The sequence below is a fragment of the Mytilus californianus genome, unplaced genomic scaffold, assembly GCF_021869535.1.
Source record: "Mytilus californianus isolate M0D057914Y unplaced genomic scaffold, xbMytCali1.0.p SCAF_1, whole genome shotgun sequence".
Lineage (NCBI taxonomy): Eukaryota > Metazoa > Mollusca > Bivalvia > Mytilida > Mytilidae > Mytilus > Mytilus californianus.
The window spans coordinates 113453021-113472815 of record NW_026262581.1 but is presented as its reverse complement, the minus strand read 5'-3'; the positions used below and the strand labels follow the sequence as shown (position 1 = coordinate 113472815).

At 31.8% G+C, this 19795-nt stretch overlaps 1 protein-coding gene across 1 annotated transcript in view; it reads right to left on the bottom strand.

Moving 5' to 3' along the window:
* Positions 1-19795, bottom strand: part of LOC127730955 (serine/threonine-protein kinase dyf-5-like) — a 35922-nt gene that overhangs the window by 9536 nt on the left and 6591 nt on the right. The window contains exons 3-7 of the mRNA XM_052239597.1: positions 10616-10670; positions 2683-2804; positions 1906-1985; positions 828-960; positions 66-237 (exon numbers count right to left, since the gene is read on the bottom strand). Coding sequence (XP_052095557.1) covers positions 66-237; positions 828-960; positions 1906-1985; positions 2683-2804; positions 10616-10670 — 562 coding nt within the window. The remainder of the gene's footprint in view (positions 1-65; positions 238-827; positions 961-1905; positions 1986-2682; positions 2805-10615; positions 10671-19795) is intronic.

The window sequence follows — 19795 nt, the reverse complement described above, 5'->3', positions numbered from 1 at the left end:
CAGAACAACAGAGGAGAATTCTCCTTTACATCTTCAATTCTTAACTTATGTATGTACACACTCACCTTTTGAGGAGTTCCCAATATAGAGCAAATTTTGAATATTTGATCTATTTCTGAAGTGCCTGGGAACAATGGTCTCAATGTGTATAATTCTGCCATTATTGCACCAACAGCAAATAAGTCTATTGGAGAATTATAGTTCACAGACCGTAACAAGATTTCTGGGGCTCTGTACCTAAAAATATATGTATTTAAATATAAACATAGAAGTTTACAACAAATCTACAGACGAGTCATAGTTCCAGGTTAAGTCTCTAAAAAATTACAATTATAGAATCATGAATATTGATATGCTCTCCTAAAAAATCAAAAGGTAAATTAATAATTCTTACACAGTTATCTGTTTAATCTTAATCAGATGAGGTTCAACAGGTTGCCCATGCATGTTTTAAAGGTCCTTGTTTCAACTACTATATAATGTACAAGAGGAAATTCCTTCATTTTTTTTCAGGTATGGCAAATAATTTCATGGTTTACTTGATTTTTAACAATGTCAGAAGAGAGTAAACTACAAAATAGCCATTGAGCTGTTAATTCATTGATGCAGACATTCAGTTACATTAACCTTACACATACAGTACAGTTTATTTATTATTATAATTGTTGCAAAATACTTTCCATATTTAAAACCATGAGGTGTGCATGCCCTTTGGTAGCAACATATATAGTATTTTGTCTGGTGATCTGATTTTGATTGCATGTACATTCTATAAGAAGATGAATAAATATAGAAACTTATTTTTCAGAAAATATTCATTTACTAACCATCTTGTTGAGACATAATCTGTGTATGGTGGCCTTGACCTAATTTCTCTGGCAAGACCAAAATCTGCTATTTTACAACAATCAGCGCCAGTACATAATAAATTTTCTGGCTTTAAATCTCTGTGGAAGAAACCTGTAAAATATTATATGATATAATTAAATGAGCATACAGTGTATTAACATCAACTTAAATCTCCAACAGCTCTAGCATTTTTCACCTTTCTGAATTATGAAATAATAAATAGAATATATATTTGGCAAATAAAACAATTCAAATTCTGAAAATTTCAATTTTTCAGAAATCAAATGATCCATTGTCCTTTTTTAAATGTTAGTTCTAAAAACACGCACATGGACTAATCTGGATGTATTATACAATGTTCATCTTTAATATATTGAAAAAGACTTCATTTATGAAAATATTGTTACCGGTATATTGAATTTCAGCAGTTTACATCCTTCAACAGCTTGAAAGAGGAGGTATTATTTTCATCTTTTTATTATCTGTTGATCGGGTTGTCTACATATTGATATTGTATAAAATATCAGCTGCTAGTCACAATATGAAGCTTTTTGTCGAGTGAGCGCAGCGAACGAGTTTAAAAAGGCTTCATATTGTGTTGAGCAGCTGATATTTTACAATATAAATATGCAGACAACCAGATAATCGATTAATTGGTTTGTATTTGAGTATTTTGCATGATAGAAACAAGAGTTTCACCAACACACTGGAAGACAACTTGATAAGTTTGGGTCAAACTTATCAACGTCGATTCATTCATTATGACGTAGGTGATATGTCCCGGTCAAAGTTATTAAGGCTGGGTCAACGTATTTGACGTCACAAAGTCGTGATATGCAACTTTATTAAGAGCTGAACAGAGTGATACAGACAGTGGGATGACAGATAACAATGTTTATAGCGTGAAGGATTACTTTTAATAACTTTGCATATTTTTAAGTTACTGGTCACTGAAGTTATTAGAAAAGATAGCAATTATCTCTTTATAAGACATGTCTGTATATCAGGCACATCTGCCTTAAAATACCTTTAAAACTACCTTTAACTCCTACCTACCATGTTTATGCATAAATGCTAAACCTTGTAGAACTTGGTAAATGATGTTCCGTACTACTGACTCAGGAAACAACTTATCTCTGAAAAGTAACAAAATAAGATTTATTTTTCAAACTTAGATAGTAAGAGAATGGCTGTTGTAAATTATTGCTTGTTTTAAATTCCAACCATCACATGAAAAATGCTGCTTTTAAATATATATTAGCGTATATTATAACTACAAATTTGAGACTTCATTTTGTTGCTAATTGTTTTTGAAAAGCATAACACTAGGCCTACAAACTGGGTCATGGTTTTCAACAAGGCAGAAGCTACTAATTAAAAATATGTCTTCACATTCATGCACAGATGAATAACTGGTTCAGGCCCTTGGCATCTAAAGCTAACATTCTTAGTTAAGTGCTTGTACTAGTAAACAGAGTTTTCTCCAAGTTTACTGGATATTATAGTTCTCATCATTGCTTTACATTAAGTTATTGTAAAAGGCAATTTAACTCCAAACATTGTAATGATAAATATTATTGATGAGTCTAGTACAGTTATAACATTGTAAATTTCACTTCACCAATAAATCTGGTGTATGGTTATACAATATTTACTCATAAATATATAAATAAGTAAATTTGCCATGGCCTTGTCAGTTTATTTTCAAATTATGAGTTTGAAGTCCGTTTGGTAACTTTAGAGGTTCTTTTACTCAGGATCTCTTACCTCAGAGTAAATGTCCAGAATGAATTGCTTTGTATATATGTATATAACAATGTCAACTTAACTCACCTGTCTTTCATTAACTGATATAAGTTTTCTTTCATAAATTCGAACACAAAAAACAGTTGATCATTTTCTCGTATAACTTCTTTTAGTCGAACTATATTTGGATGGTTCAATTTCCTTAAAGACTGAAATGAAAGGAAATCAATATCAAATCTTGTCAAAATTCACAATTCAAAGTTATCAAAGTCAGCTTCCTTAGATGCAGTTCCCTACATGTATCCTATTTTTCATTGAATTTATGATTTTTCTTATAAGTTATTTAAAAAATATAAAGTTATAAAGGGACATAACTGAAGAACGGTAAAAGTAACGCTACCCAAATTTGTTATTGATCTGAGTTTTGTAGTAATAAGTATTGTGTATAAGTTTCATAACATTTGGTTGAGGCAAACTTAAGTTTGAGAACGGAAACAGCAATTTTTCCATTTGTAAAGGACATAACTCTAGAACGGTTAAAATGACACTACCAAATTTCAAACTTGATCTGTATTTTGTGGTAATAAGCTTTGTGTATAAGTTTCATAACATTTGGTTGAGGCAAACTAAAGTTAGAGAACGGAAACGAAAAATTCAGCAATTTTTCTATTTGTAAAGGGACATAACTCTACAACTGTTTAAGTGACGCCACCAAAACTCGAACTTGATCTGTGTTTTGTGGTAATAAGCATTGTGTATAAGTTTAATAACATCTGGTTGAGGCAAACTAAAGTTAGAGAACGGAAACGAAAAATTCAGCAATTTTTCCATTTGTGAAGGGGCATAACTCTACAACGGTTTAAGTGACGCCACCAAAATTAAAACTTGATCTGTGTTTTGTGGTAATAAGCATTGAGTATAAGTTTCATAACATTTGGTGGAGGCAAACTAAAGTTGGAGAACGGAAACCAACTTTGGGACGTACGGACGGACAAGGGTAAAACTTAATGCCCTCTCCATGATGGCGGGGGGCATAAAAAAGATAACTACTGTTATAGTGTATACCCATAAAAAGAAAACAAGAGGCTCTTAAATGCCTGAATCACCGCCCTGTCCAAAATATGCCATTTTGATATTCATATTCACCATTATTGTATTAAGTTATGTTGGCTTCTTAATAGATCTTATCTAGATGATCATTTTTGTTGTTCTCTCTCACCTATTATAGTTTTCAAGAAAATATTCAAGAATGCAAAAAATGGGTTTGGCCATCTCCTTTTAAATTATAATATATAGAGAGAAACTGTAAACAGCAAACATGTTTGTCAAGATATGATTTACTGTTTTTCACCTTGGGCTTTAAATTTTCATAGGAATGAAAGAAAAATAACAACAAAGTCCATATTCTTTTAATGTCAAGGAACTACCGGTAATAGAGAATATAAATGTTTTGACTTGATGATTAACATGGATATTATATGTTATTCAGGTCTCAGACAGGGTATATAATGTCAAATTATATACCCTGTCTGAAACCTGAATTACCGTATATTACGGATTACCCCTGCCTTAATGTTTTTTTTCCAGTACCAGGTATTTGTTAAACATTCACCATGCAGTATAGGCCGTATATATTTTCCGCATACGTGGAGGATTTTGTAATTTGCTGTGAAAATTTATGCACTTATTTGTAATGACACTTTAAAACATTAATTAATTATTTGATGTGTAAATCGCGTGATTTTAAATTAAAAACGTATTATGACGAATACACGTCATTATTATCCTTCTGTGAGCCTCTGCATTCTTTAAGTGTACTGTATAGGTTAAGACTACGTCATATAGTAACGTTCGTTATGATGACATTGTTGAGGTTCCAATTGGGGTAAAACACGTCGTATATACCCTGGCAGTTTCCTGAATATATACTGACATCTCTGTGTTGTTATCCAATCACAAAACTCGACACATTTGTAATCCGTAATATATAAGAATGAATAAATATACTTGTATATATTTGCTCAAAATGATCATACAGTGCAATAAAACAATATTTCTACGGTAGATTTAAATACAAATGTAGGTTATATACTTTACTGAAGGTCATAGTCAATACAGATCAATAAATTTAAAGTCTAAGATCATGGGAATCAATATAATTATAAATATTTATCAAGACTGTGCTACTATATCTTTCATCAAAGGTTTAAATTTAATGTATACACTTTTATAAACAAAAGAGGTTCAAAGTATTCCAAAAATTCTTGTTTGTGTCCATAGAAAAAACAGCAACAAAAAACACTACATATATATGTTCTTATTTCAACTCTGAGAACAGATCATTGACCTGGTCTACATTGTCTATGAAACAGAAGCATTTTTTTTACAGCAATGTCATCAATGGCAAAATATACAATGTATGTATAAAAATATAAGAATATCTTTTGAGCTATAAGAAGAAAAGCCGAACTAAAAGGGTAAGATGAAGAAAGCCTAAAGGCCCTGAATATTGAAATTTGTTTTATACAACCTAAAATCTAAAATATTCAAAATAGAAATAAACAAAAAATTTGTCTGCTAACTCCATGTTAGACAGTCATATCAGTGTATATGGCTTCAATAATATCACAGTATTCTGGTTTTTAGTTAAAGCTGTCTAAGTACATTTTTAGGTCTATTTTTTCTTGGAAATATTGGCCACATCCTTCATCAAAAATGAATATGTAATAGAAAGACGCATTTGGGTGTGGTAGTACCAATACAAATTTTTGATGGTCTGTTTATGTGTCCAATGTTGTCCGAAAAAAAAACCAAGTTGCGTACTTTAAAAAAAAGGAAAGAACAAGAGACTGCTGACTGGTCACCAAAAATTGTTGCTGATTTATTTGCTTTTGATTTGAAATAATTGACTGTAATGAGAATAAGGTAATGATATGTTAAAACACCTTTATTGAAAATATGTCATTGTGTGTAGATTCTTGCACAAATCAATTTAATATAAATGTGGATAGTGTCCACATGTGGACACAGATAATGCCCCCGCTTGCATATCATATAGTTATAAAGGGACATAACTGAAGAACGGTAAAAGTGACGTTACCCAAATTTGAACTTGATCTGAGTTTTGTGGTAATAAACATTGTGTGTAAGTCTCATAACATTTGGTTGAGGCTAACTTTAGTAGAGAACAGAAACTAAAAATTCAGCAACAATTTTTCTATTTGTAAACACGCATAACTCTAGAATGGTGGTGTATAAGTTTTATAACATTTGGTTGAGACAAACTAAAGTTAAGAGAACAGAAACGAAAAATTCAGCAATTTTATGTTTATAAAGGGACATAACTCAAGAATGGTAAAAGTGTCGCCACCAAATTTCGTATTTAATCTGTATTATGTAGTAATAAGCATTGTGTATAAGTTTCATAACATTTGGTTGAGGTAAGCTAAAGTTAGAAAACGGAAACAAAAAATTTGTACTTGATCTTAGTTTGTGATTATGAATATTGTGTATAGGTTTCATAATGTTTGGTTAGGGCAAACTTAAGTTACAGAATGGAAACTAAAAATTTTGCAATCTTTCGATTTTTAAAGGGGCATAACTCAATAATGGTTAAAGTGACACTACCCAAAAACTTGATCTGTGTTTTATCAGTAGAAGTCACAATTAAACATTGCACTGTATAAAGCATTGATTGTAGTTGATTCAACTATAATCACGGACAAAGGAAAATAACTCCAATTTTAAAAATTACTTGATATTTAGAAGAAAATAAAAATTTTGCAATTTTTCCATTTATAAAGGGGCATAACTCTAGAACGGTTTAAGTGACACCACCAAAATTCAATCTTGATCTGTGTTTTGTGGTAATAAGCATTGTGTATAAGTTTTATAATATTTGGTTGAGGCAAACTTAAGTTAGAGAACAGAAAATAAAATTTTGTAATTTTTCCATTTATAAAGGGGCATAACTCTAGAACAGTTAAAGTGACGCCACCAAAATTCAAACTTGATCTGTGTTTTGTGGTAATAAGCATTGTGTATAAGTTTCATAACATTTGGTTGAGGCAAACTCAAGTTAAAGAACGGAAACCAATTTTGGGACGTACGTACAGACGGACAAGGGTAAAACTTAAATGCCCCCACCGCTACAGCGGGGGCATAAAAAGCACACATTGTTGGATTTTTAGTTGTTGTAGAAAAGTGTATACAGCTACCATTTGACTTTACCTTTTAAGGCTTGACTATTTTATTTATAACTTAGAAGTCTACATATTTTTTTCTTGTGTTTAATATACAAAGTCCTAATCCTATTGCAGTTCCCAGTTGCTGCAAACCAAATGTCTAAAGCAAATTGCATAGAGTGATAGACTGATCACAATATAAACTGCAGCACACAGTTTGCTTTACAATCTGACTGCATTTATTTTAATTTCCATATCTTCATATTTTGTTTCCTGGGTGCCATAAATTATTCTTTTACTCATTATTGAAGCTGTGTGTACTCATGGTAGAGGTGGTATAGAAAAATTGAAAGTCCAAATTCCATGTGAAGTTTTACTCTGTGTAATGCAAATTTGAGAAGCTTTCATATTTTGTTCTTGAGAGTAACACACCAGCTTCATTAGGACCTCTTACATACTGACAATTTTTTTTGTCTCATAATACATCTCAAATGTTAAGGATTTCCTGATCTAACTTAAATTAATCCAAATATTCTACAGGAAAAACTTAATTTATCTTGTTTTGAGAAGTTTTATGAATACCTGAAGATGCTCTCAAAAGAACAAAGGATGTTTAATAAAAGTTAAAAGGAAAGTCACTCAAGACAAGAGGCTCTCAAGAGCCTGAATCGCTCACCTGTATTTCAGAGGAGAAGATTTTTAAATGTTGGCAAACTTGATGAACAAATTGTGTAAAATTGTCTTTAAAGGACAATAACTCCTTAAGGGATCAATTGACAATTATGGTCATATTAACTTTTTTGTAGAACTTACTTTGCTGAACATTATTGCTGCTTACAGTTTATATATATCTATAATAATATTCAAAATAATAACAAAAAACTGCAAAATTTTGTTAAAACTACCAATTAGGTGGCAGCAACCCAACAATGGGTTGTTTGATTTGTCTGAAAATTTCAGAATTGATAGATCATGACCAATTGAACAATTTTACCCCATGTCAGATTTGCTCTAAAAGCTTTAGTTTTTGAGATATAAGCCAAAAACTGCATTTGACCCCTATGTTCTATTTTTAGCCATGGCGGCCATGTTTGTATATGGATCAAAACTTCGGATACAATTTATAAACAAGATACCCTAAGGAACATTTAGTTAAAGTTTGAAGGTATTTGGCCCAGTAGTTTCAGAGGAGAAGATTTTTTAAATAGTTTACGAGGACAGACGACGACGACAGACGACGGACGCCAAGTGATGGCATAAGCTCACATGGGGCCCTTCGGGCCCTGGTGAGCTAAAAAAGACAATAGAAACAACTAGAGGTCAGAATACCTTTCAGATGAACATGCTTTACTTGTGCAAGAAATAGAAAATGGTAAGCATACACACTGATATTCTGGATTATAATATGCATTTGCATCATCACATTCATTTATTATAGGCTCAAAACTAATTTTAGTTGAATTCTGATGTTAAACTACCTGCCTCCAGTGGTTTGACCCCGGATTCAATGCCATTTAATCTAAAATTTGTGTGAACGCAAACCAAAATTTGTGTGAACGCAAACCAAAAATTTTCTCCAATTGGATTTTAAATCTGATTTAATTTTGTCATGTGAACAGGGTGTAATTTAAAGGAAATGAATCAAGACGTGTGTAGGATAACTGGTCAACACAATGCATACAATTTTCAAAATTGCACCATATTGCAAAGATTTAGATGCTATAAGGTTGAACTATTAAAAACAAAAAAATAATTGAAATTTGAATTAACATTCATTCCTGTTAATCAATGTTTTTTGAAAATTCAAAATATACAAATGTACAATCAATAAACACAAACATCTTGAGTATATACTGATGAACATTTTTTTAAATCAATCTCTTCTTTGAGACTAACTTTCCCATTTTATGAATATATTGCTATACAAAATAAAAGAAGAAATTAATAAAACCATACTAAAATATAATTACTTTTTTTGTGAGATGCAAGGATTTAAAATCCTTGTGAATTGAAACCATGCAACTATTTTTTTTTTCATTCACTACAGTTCAGATTTTAGATACTAATTTATTTATGTGCATCTCTGATAATGGGTGCTCATATGTTGCATAAAATTTTCATAAAAATATTCACTGTTAAAACCTGTGGGACATAATATATTATAACATTATTAATTATATTCTAGTAATGATAAATTTAGTTTCAGGTAAAACTTAATAATTTTAATGAATATTCCCTTGGTCTGTTATTAATTAGTACCTATTAATGAAATAAAATATTTTTGACAGAAATATCGTTTTGTTTAATTATCTTTCTGCTTTCTGAACACTGTGTTTCCAACCTTAGATAAATATTTTTAACAAGAAATATCGTTTTGTTAATTTTCTGTTTGCTTTCTGATATTTGCTCAGGCTAAAGCTTTGGATCCTGGCTCATTGCTCGACAGTACTGAAGCGAAGGGGAGGTTAGGCCAGGGTGCCAGGTTAGCTCAAACTATGATGGCAATACAAAATATCAGGTGGTAATTATAATCAGTTTATTCTGGGACATAATATATTGTTAAGTATTCTGTTCCCAGGTTTATTTTCACAATGCACAATAGCATGTTGTTTTAAATACTGTTAACACAACATGTCTCAAAACATATATAATTGTGTTATCATTATGCTTGATATCTAATAAACTTTCACATTAAAACGTGTTTGTTCTGTCGAAAGTCAAATAGGTTGGAATATATAAATGATTTTTTTTTTTTACAGCAATCCAGTCTTTACTTTCTGATCTACAAATGAACTTTGATTGTTGAAATATACAATGTCACGTGGAAGTCTATCCATAGAGGGGCCATATCAGACATAGATAAATACCAACATAGGTTAATGATAGAAAAATTTTCAAGACATTCCGAGAATCTTGTTTCTTATATCTGAATGGCCCTTAGAAGCCACAAAAACTAACCAATATATAGGTGTGAACCCCCTGAGGCAAAAACATCCCAATTTTGGCAAAAAATAGTTTATCCTGAATTTAAGCAATTATGAAGACAGAATAATAATGATCCCAATAGGGAAAGCTACTCATTCCACACGAATTTACAGACTATTTGTTAGATCTCCTTGCAAAATGTATTTATTTCTATGTAAACGCATTGTTTCAATTAATTTACTGATTAAAGTAGTTTAACAATGTTAAAAACATATATCTGTTTGAAACAACTAGGACTGATACATTGAGTCCCAGGAAATAATGAATTTCATGAACATGATAAACAGAATAGTTTTTAATTGAAATGGTATTACTATATGATACTTTCTTTTCCTTTTTGATATAAAAGAAGTTCTCTTTTGTACTAGATTTTTAGTTGGTAGTTTCTAACAAGAAAAATATAATTCTGTAACTATAAATGAATATTAAAGAAATAAACTAAAAGAACAGTTATACTTTAATTGTATTCTAAGTTATGAATTGAAAAAAATCAACATAACTTAAAAGAAAGAGAGCATAGCCGCGACGCAACAAATGACATTGAAAAATAAATACAATTTTTTTTTACGCCAAATGTGATGCTATCCAAAATTCCTGGGGAGAACACTGGATGTCATCACAAAATAGTAAAAAACTGATGGAATTTTTTAATGCCTCATGATTTTGTATTTTACCAAATACTTTTACATTTTTTCAATTTAGCTTATGATACTTGATATCACTAAATTCAAATTTCATGGAATAATAGGACCTCCTTTACGATCACAAGTATCTAAGTGGTTGAGAATGCATTTGAATATGTAGGTACAACTTATAAAAGGACAGAAGAAATTTTTTTTAAAAATACTAACCTTTACTTCTCGTAGATTTAAACACTCATCCCACGAATAATATTTCTTCTTCATTCTGTAAAAAAAGGAAAGAAAGTTTGAACAAAAAATATAAATCAGTATTCAACCTGAACACTTCACTCATCTGAGGTAATAAGTCAACAACTGTGTATCCATGTACCTAGTATAGGCAATAGGTCATATTTTTTTCCATCTAATTTAAACTCTATACAAACACTCGATGATCTAATTGATCTACAATGAAAATTTTCTGCCTATGCTAAACAAGAGTGCACACAGTGAAATGTCTTGCCTGCTTTACTGATGACAATTGACTATTATGGTTAAAGTCTTTAAGACTAAGGATTTACAACAGGTACACGTATTTCATGATCCATGTAAAAGGGGGTCAAGGTCAGATTAACCCTGCAAGACAGACATGTTCACCTCACAAATGTTATAAACACCATATATAGTTAAATTATTACTTATAGTATCTGAGACACTGACCTTATTACAAACACTTAACATTGATCACTGAACAATGAAATGAGGTAATGATTATATTAACCCTGCCAGAGGGACATGTTGCGATCCCACAACTCATAATTAGTGAGATAAAACAGTCAGTAAACCATGAAAATAAGGTCAAGGACAATGGACATATGCCAGTCGGAAACTTCAACACATAAGGCATCTCTATACAAGGCATGAAGAATCTGGTTCTTTAACCTTTTGAAATATCTAGCTTTATACAACTAGTTTAAGCCGCCCCTTGTCTATTTCTTTCATTCTGGCTTGACAAAATCGTGAAACATCATCAGTGCTGTGATCCAGCCTAATTTGTGCTAGTTGGAAAATTTTTCTGATCTCATATTTTGTTTCTTTATTCCAAAACTCCTGTAAGACATTTAAAGACAACCATCAGAACTTGGGATAAGTGATTTTGGTCCAAAATATAAATTTGTGTTCGGACACAATTTCTATTAAAAAAAAAAGGGGGAGAGAAGATACACAGGGACAATTTAAAATCATAAAACTAATAACTAGTATTACTACGGACAACACAAGGATTGAAACTTAGAACTTTGTTTTCATTATTTCACTTTAAAATTCCCAGAGGTACTTTCCTTTTTTAAATCACTCCTTAATCAAGTTAATGCCAATGAAATTCTGAGAAAAAAGTGTGCTTCTTCTGAGGTACTTCTGACAATCTAACTTCTCTAAGTGATCTAAATCACTGATGGAAAGACAGGAAGGGTTGAGTGCATAATTTCAAAAGATATTTTCAGTTATGGTGGTGAACAAAAAAAAATTGTTTATTACTATGGCATTAAATTTAGAAAGATAATCTATTTAACAGTTGATAAACTAGAGGCTCTCAAGAGCCTGTGTCGCTCACCTGACTCTACTTTGGTTTTAGAAATCATGTAAAGATAGATAAAAATCATAACAGATACCCAAATAATGATTGAGGCCAAATTTTGATTAATATTGGTCCCGTTATTTAATAAAATATCCTGGTGGCCATCTTGAACAGTAAATCGGCAACAAAGTAGCAACACTTGGTCAGCACTTCATAAGGAACATTCATGCCATGTTTGGTTTCATTCCATTCAGTGGTACTCTAAAAGAAGACATTTGTATGTATTTCCCATAGGGTCCTATGTAAAACTAAGCCCCCCCCCCCCCCCCCCCCTAGCGGCCATCTTGGATGATGGATCGACTGCAAAGTAACAACACTTGGTCAGCAACTCATAAGGAACATTCATGCCATGTTTGATTCAATTCCATTCAGTGGTTCTCTAAAAGAAGACAATTGTATGTATTTCCCATAGGGTCCTATGTTAAACTAAGTCCCCCGCTGTCGGCCATCTTGGATGATGGATCCGCTGCAAAGTAACAACACTTGGTCAACATCTCATAAGGAACATTCATGCCATGTTTGGTTCCATTCCATTTATTGGTTCTCTAAAAGAAGACATTTTTATGTATTTCCCAAAGGGTCCTATGTAAAACTAAGTCCCCCGCTGGGGGCCATCTTGGATGATGGATCAGCTACAAAGTAACAACACTTGGTCAGCATCTCATAAGGAAGATTCATGCCATGTTTGGTTTCATTCCATTCAGTGGTTCACTAAAAGAAGACATTTGTATGTATTTCCCATAGGGTCCTATGTTCAACTAAGTCCCCCGCTGGCGGCCATCTTGGATGATGGATCGGCTACAAAGTAACAACACTTGGTCAGAACCTCATAAGGAACATTCATGCCATGTTTGGTTTCATTCCATTCAGTGGTTCTCTAAAAGAAGACATTTGTATGTATTTCCCATAGGGTCCTATGTTAAACTAAGTCCCCCGCTGGCGGCCATCTTGGATGATGGACCGACTGCAAAGTAACAACACTTGGTCAGCATCTCATACGGAACTTTCATGCCATGTTTGGTTCCATTCCATTCAGTGGTTCTCTAAAAGAAGACATTTTTATGTATTTCCCATAGGGTCCTATGTTAAACTAAGTCCCCCGCTGGCGGCCATCTTGGATGATGGATCGGCTACAAAGTAACAACACTTGGTCAGCACCTCATAAGGAACATTCATGCCATGTTTGGTTTCATTCCATTCAGTGGTTCTCTAAAAGAAGACATTTGTATGTATTTCCCGTAGGGTCCTATGTTAAACTAAGTTCCCCGATGGCAGCCATCTTAGATGATGGATCGGCTACAAAGTAACAACACATGGTCAACACCTCATAAGGAACATTCATGCCATGTTTGGTTTTATTCCATTCAGTGGTTCTCTAAAAGAAGTCATTTGTATGCATTTCCCATAGGGTCCTATGTTAAACTAAGTCCCCCGCTGGCGGCCATCTTGGATGATGGATCGGCTACAAAGTAACAACACTTGGTGAGCACCTCATAAGGAACATTCATGCCATGTTATGTTTTATTCCATTCAGTGGTTCTCTAAAAGAAGTCATTTGTATGCATTTCCCATAGGGTCCTATGTTAAACTTAGTCCCCCGCTGGCGGCCATCTTGGATGATGGATCGGCTACAAAGTAACAACACTTGGTCAGCACCTCATAAGGAACATTCATGCCATGTTTGGTTTCATTCCATTCAGTGGTTCTCTAGAAGAAGTTCAAAATGTAAAAAGTTAACGCCGACGACGGACGACGACGGACGCCAAGTGATGAGAAAAGCTCACTTGGCCCTTCGGGCCAGGTGAGCTAAAAAACCAAGCTTGCAATCACCTGAAAATGGTTGCTTTTGGGAGTACTTCTTAGCATAGCATTAGGTTTATCATCTTAAGATCCTTTGATGATTTTTTATAAAATATTATATGACACTGAAAATGAATGGTTTATACGTATTTCCATAATCTTTCTATAATTATTTTGATAATTCAATTTTAGAAGGTGCACTTAATTTTTACACATACTTTTTCCATTTATAGGTATATTATTTAAATTGTGTATTAAGCTGTATAATAAAGTGTCATATTCAATTATGCAATACAAGAGATATCAATTGAGGTCAATTAAGATTGGCATTAAGGTGGAGGTGATTCCAATTTATACTAACACCTTTGAGAGTTTCATGACAGTTGTCAATCATCAGTACTCTTATCATGGATGCTTGCATTAGGAAAGAATTGCAATACCAGTATTTGAAAAAAGTGAGGGAATCAACTTTGATATCAATACATGACTTGTACCAAATTTTATTCAATTTCAATTACTTACACTAGCATAAGATACTAATAAAATACTTTACAATTCTTATCATCTGCTAAAATTTGATAATTTGATATGTTACCCTTTCACATAAATTCATAAATAGTAATATTTTATAAATTTTGATTTACAAAGGAAAGTTTATATGCAAGTGTACATCTATAATTAGCTAGCTGTAAGTCCTCTCTTTACTAAATTCAAGGGCAAATAAAAATTAACATGTCAAAAATGGCAGTAGATGATTAAAATGGTGTATAAGCTTTGTCATAATAAAAAGAATATTCTGCACCATTTTAAAATCTGGAGTGATCAAACAGATCCAGAATGGCTGGATAAAAATCTTCAATACACCGGTATATACAATTTCCAACATATTTATCAGTATAAAGTATCATTTTCAGTTTGAAACTAAATGACAACGCAAGTTAAGTGGCAGACTTTAATAGTTATGAAAATATTGAATAATAATCTAAAGCTTGTAAAATAATTCAAATTTTTCATTCAATATCACTTTTAAGTTCTTATCTTTGTATACTATTGTGAATCCTTGATGCATTCGTATAAGCAAAAGATAAGCATAATGGCTGCATAATATAAATGAAAATATTGAGCTTTGTCCTGTTTTCAAATTTCTTATTCATGTGAACAATTCTGGAATCTTATATGGATTATATCTTCAGCAATAATATCATTTATCTTTTGGCTATATGGTGTTGTTTTTCTTATCATGCTTATGGCTAATTATGGTTTTTGATTATAAGATAGTCATGGTCATTAAAAAAAACCCATCGTCATAGTTTTTCATTGCCCCCTCAGTATCTTCTTCCTCCTTTATTGTCATTCAAAAAAATTCTGTCTGTATATTATCATTCATTTTCCTATTAGTAACCCCTATGTTTATTAACAAGTCATGAGAACTATAGTCTACAGCTCCCATTTAAATTATATGGCAACATTCACGATTTACATGAAAGGAATTCAAATCAGGTGAAGACAATAAAACTTTTATATCTATGTTCTTGCAATTTACAATAATTTTTTTGAATTGGTTGAATTTGGAAGATTTCCAATCATTTATAAATGATGTATATACCTGTCACACAGATTTATCTGGTGAATAAATCATACCCATAACCTGCTGATGGCTATCAATACAAATGTCCACACATAAACAAATAGTGAACTCAAAATTCAGAAGGAGCCCAATCAAAATTCATAGGTCTGTGCATTTGACATACATCTACATGTAAATGATATAAAAACCAACAAAAATAATCTCAATGACATGGTATAATCACTCTTAAAGTCATGCTTCAAACCAAGTATTTATTCATTGAACCAATTGAATCTGCTGAGAAAAGAGTATCCAAAGCAAGAATAAAAGTTGTCTATTGTCGCTAGGTATAATAAAAAGGCATTTCCTTGTAATTATCAACTAGAAAATGAGTCAGACACACATTGATGGGAATTTTGAAACTAGTCACTATAAAGAGCTTGTAACATTCATTTGGATTTATGTTCACAATAATCAATGGCTGATCTTTAATATTGTTCAATCAGAATAACCAACTCTTTCAATTATATTTTTGCCAAATGCAAACAAAACTAGCAGTTTTCATGAAAGACTTTTCTACCATTAGTCCTGCAAGCTTGCTTGATTCATGTTTTTTACCTTATCGGAAAAAAGAGATATTTCTTGAATTCTATAAGAGACCTAGGTCTACTACCATTTATTATTCTGGCTAACTTGGTTAATGTACAAAAAGATTGAGACTAGTATCAGAGATAAAAGATTAGAATATTTCTTAGGGTTTCAATAAGGAAGATATTTAGAATATAATTTATATGGTATGTACTTTCAAAGTATGCAAAAAGTACTCTCAAAGTATTTAATAAAATGCTTCGCTGGGGCGCAGCTTGATACGACCGCAGAGGTCGAACCCTGAACAGTTGGGGCAAGTATGGACACAACATTCAAGCTTGATACAGCTCTGAATTTGGATTGTTATTAAATATTTGACACAGCATAGGTTTCTGACACAGAAAGAATGTGGTCTAAGAACTTGATTTTTTTTAATTTACCTATTATGGTCCAATGTCCAAAATCAAAATACATGGCTAGATTCAGCATATCAAAGAACCCCATATATTCAATTTTTGTTAAAATCAAACAAAGTTTAATTTTGGACCCCAACTTGGACAAACTTGAAAACTGGGCCCATAATCAAAAATCTAAACACATGTTTAGATTCAGCATATCAAAGAACCCCAAGAATTCAATTTTTGCTAAAATCAAACTAAGTTTAATTTTGGACCCTTTGGACCTTAATGTAGACCAATTTAAAAAACGGGACTTAAAATTAAAAATCTAAATACACGGTTAGATTTGGAATATCAAAGAACCCCAATAATTCAATTTTTGATGAAATCAAACAAAGTTTAATTTTGGACCCTTTTGACCTCAATATGAACCAATTTGATAGCAGGGCCCACAAATAAAAAATCTAAATTCATGGTTAGATTCAGCATATCAAAGAACCCCATATATTCAATTTTTGTTGAAATCAAAAAAAGTTTAATTTTGGACCCCAACTTGGACCAACTTGAAAACTGGGCCCATAATCAAAAATCTAAACACATGTTTAGATTCAGCATATCAAAGAACCCCAAGAATTCATTTTTTGTTAAAATCAAACTAAGTTTAATTTTGGACCCTTTGGACCTCAATGAAGACCAATTTAAATAAACTGCTTCGCTGAGCGCAGCTGGATACGCCCGCAGAGGTCCAACCCTGAACAGTTGGGGCAAAAATGGACACAATATTCAAGCTTGATACAGGTCTGAATTTGGATTGTAATTAAATATTTGACATATTATAGGTTTCTGAATAAATGTAGTCAAAGAACTTGAAATTGGTTATATGAATTGAATTTATATTCAATTAAAGATTTCTTGCTGTTGTGCAATACACTATGCTGTTGCGCAATACTTAGTAAATCTGTTGTCAGACTATAAACAAATAAAATTTATAAAATTCTAAAGGGAGCTTACATCAATAGATATAAACAATTCACTAAAGTTTCATAAGAATTGCTGAAAGCATTTTTGAGTTATTGTCTGAAAACTGGAAAATCCCCCCTTTTTTAATGAATAAAACCCCATAACTCAGAAATGTAAATTCTAAAATTTATAAAATTCTAAAGGGAGCTTACATCAATAGATATCAACAATTCATCAAAGTTTCATGAGAACTGCTGAAAGCATTTTTGAGTTATTGTCCGAAAACTGGAAAATCCCCCTTTTTTTTATGAATAAAACCCTGTAACTTGGAAACGTAAAATCTTAAATTTATAAAAATCAAAAGGGAGCTCATGTCAATAGATATAAACAATTAACCAAAATTTCTTGCAAGTTGGTGAAAGGATTCTTGAGTTATTGTCCGAAAACTGGAAAATCCCCCTTTTTTTAATGAATAAAACCCCATAACTCGGAAACGTAAAATCTAAAATTTATAAAAATCTAAAGGGAGATTACATCAATAGATATCAACAATTCATCAAAGTTTCATGAGAACTGCTGAAAGCATTTTTGAGTTATTGTCCGAAAACTGGAAAATCCCCCTTTTTTTTATGAATATCCCTGTAACTTGGAAACGTAAAATCTAAAATTTATAAAAATCAAAAGGGAGCACATGTCAATAGATATAAACAATTAACCAAAATTTCTTGCAAGTTGGTGAAAGCATTCTTGAGTTATTGTCCAAAAACTGGAAAATCCCCCTTTTTTTAATGAATAAAACCCCATAACTTGGAAACGCAAAATCTAAAATTTATAAAAAACGAAAGGGAGCTCACGTCAATAAATATAAACAATTCACCAAAGTTTTATGCAAATTGGTTAAAGCGTTTTTGAGTTAATGTCCGACATGTTGACGACGGACGGACAGACGGACGGACAACGGTATACCATAATACGTCCCGTAAACGGGCGTATAAAAACGGGACCCAAATTAAAAATCTAAAAACACGGTTAGATTTGGCATATCAAAGAACCCCAATAATTCAATTTTCGATGAAATCTAACAAAGTTTAATTTTGGACCCTTTTGACCTCAATATGAACCAATTTGATAGCGGGGCCTACAAATAAGAAATCTAAATACATGGTTAGATTCAGCATATCAAAGAACCTCATATATTCAATTTTTGTTGAAATCAAACAAAGTTTAATTTTGGACCCCAATTTGGACCAACTTGAAAACTGGGCCCATAATCAAAAATCTAAATACATGTTTAGATTCAGCATATCAAAGAACCCCATATTTTCAATTTTTGTTGAAATCAAACAAAGTTTAAATACTGAACCCTATCTTGGACCAACTTGAAAACTGGGCCCATAATCAAAAATCTAAACACATGTTTAGATTCAGCAAATCAAAGAACCCCAAGAATTCAATTTTTGTCAAAATCAAACTAAGTTTAATTTTGGACCCTTTGGACCTCAATGTAGACCAATTTAAAAAACAGGACCCAAAATTAAAAACCTAAATACACGGTTAGATTTGGAATATCAAAGAACCCCAATAATTCAATTTTAGATGAAATCAAACAAAGTTTAATTTTGGACCCTTTTGACCTCAATATGAACCAATTAGATAACGGGGTCCACAAATAAAAAATCTAAATACATGGTTAGATTCAGCATATCAAAGAACCCCATATATTCAATTTTTGTTGAAATCAAACAAAGTTTAATTTTGGACCCCAATTTGGACCAACTTGAAAACTGGGCCAAAAATCAAAAATCTAAACACATGTTTAGATTCAGCATATCAAAGAACCTCATATATTCAATTTTTGCTAAAATCAAACAAAGTTTAATTTTGGACCCTTTGGACATTAATGTAGACCAATTTGAAAACTGGACCCAAAATTAAAAATCTAAATACACTGTTAGATTCGGCATAACAAATAAATAAATGTGATCAAAGATTTTACAAATCTAATGCGCCATACTGTGCAATTAAAGATTACTTCTTGAAATTTTTCAATATTTGAAATTTGAAAAAAAAATAATATTTGAAGAATAATTCTTTTTAATTTCTGAAATCTGAAATGAGAAAAAATTGGCCCCCCACAATTTCTTTTTATCCCCCCCCCCCTTTTCCCCCCAAAAAAATTCTTTCCCTCAAGATATGGTCATAATCTCAATTCAAATTTCCAATGGAGTTGGCAACCATAATTACCCATTTAAATTTACCATAGTGCTAACTTAATCTATTTTTTAATAGAATTAATAAAAATATAGTGTCAAATCTTTCAAATGGATTTTTTTGTAAAAAAAAAAAGATGAAAACATTTGCAGATATTTTTACTGGTCTTCCTTTATAAATATGCATTTCTTTAAACATAATTTAAAAGCAGTGTAAGGGAAGTAACCAAAACGTTGTATTTGGATTACCTC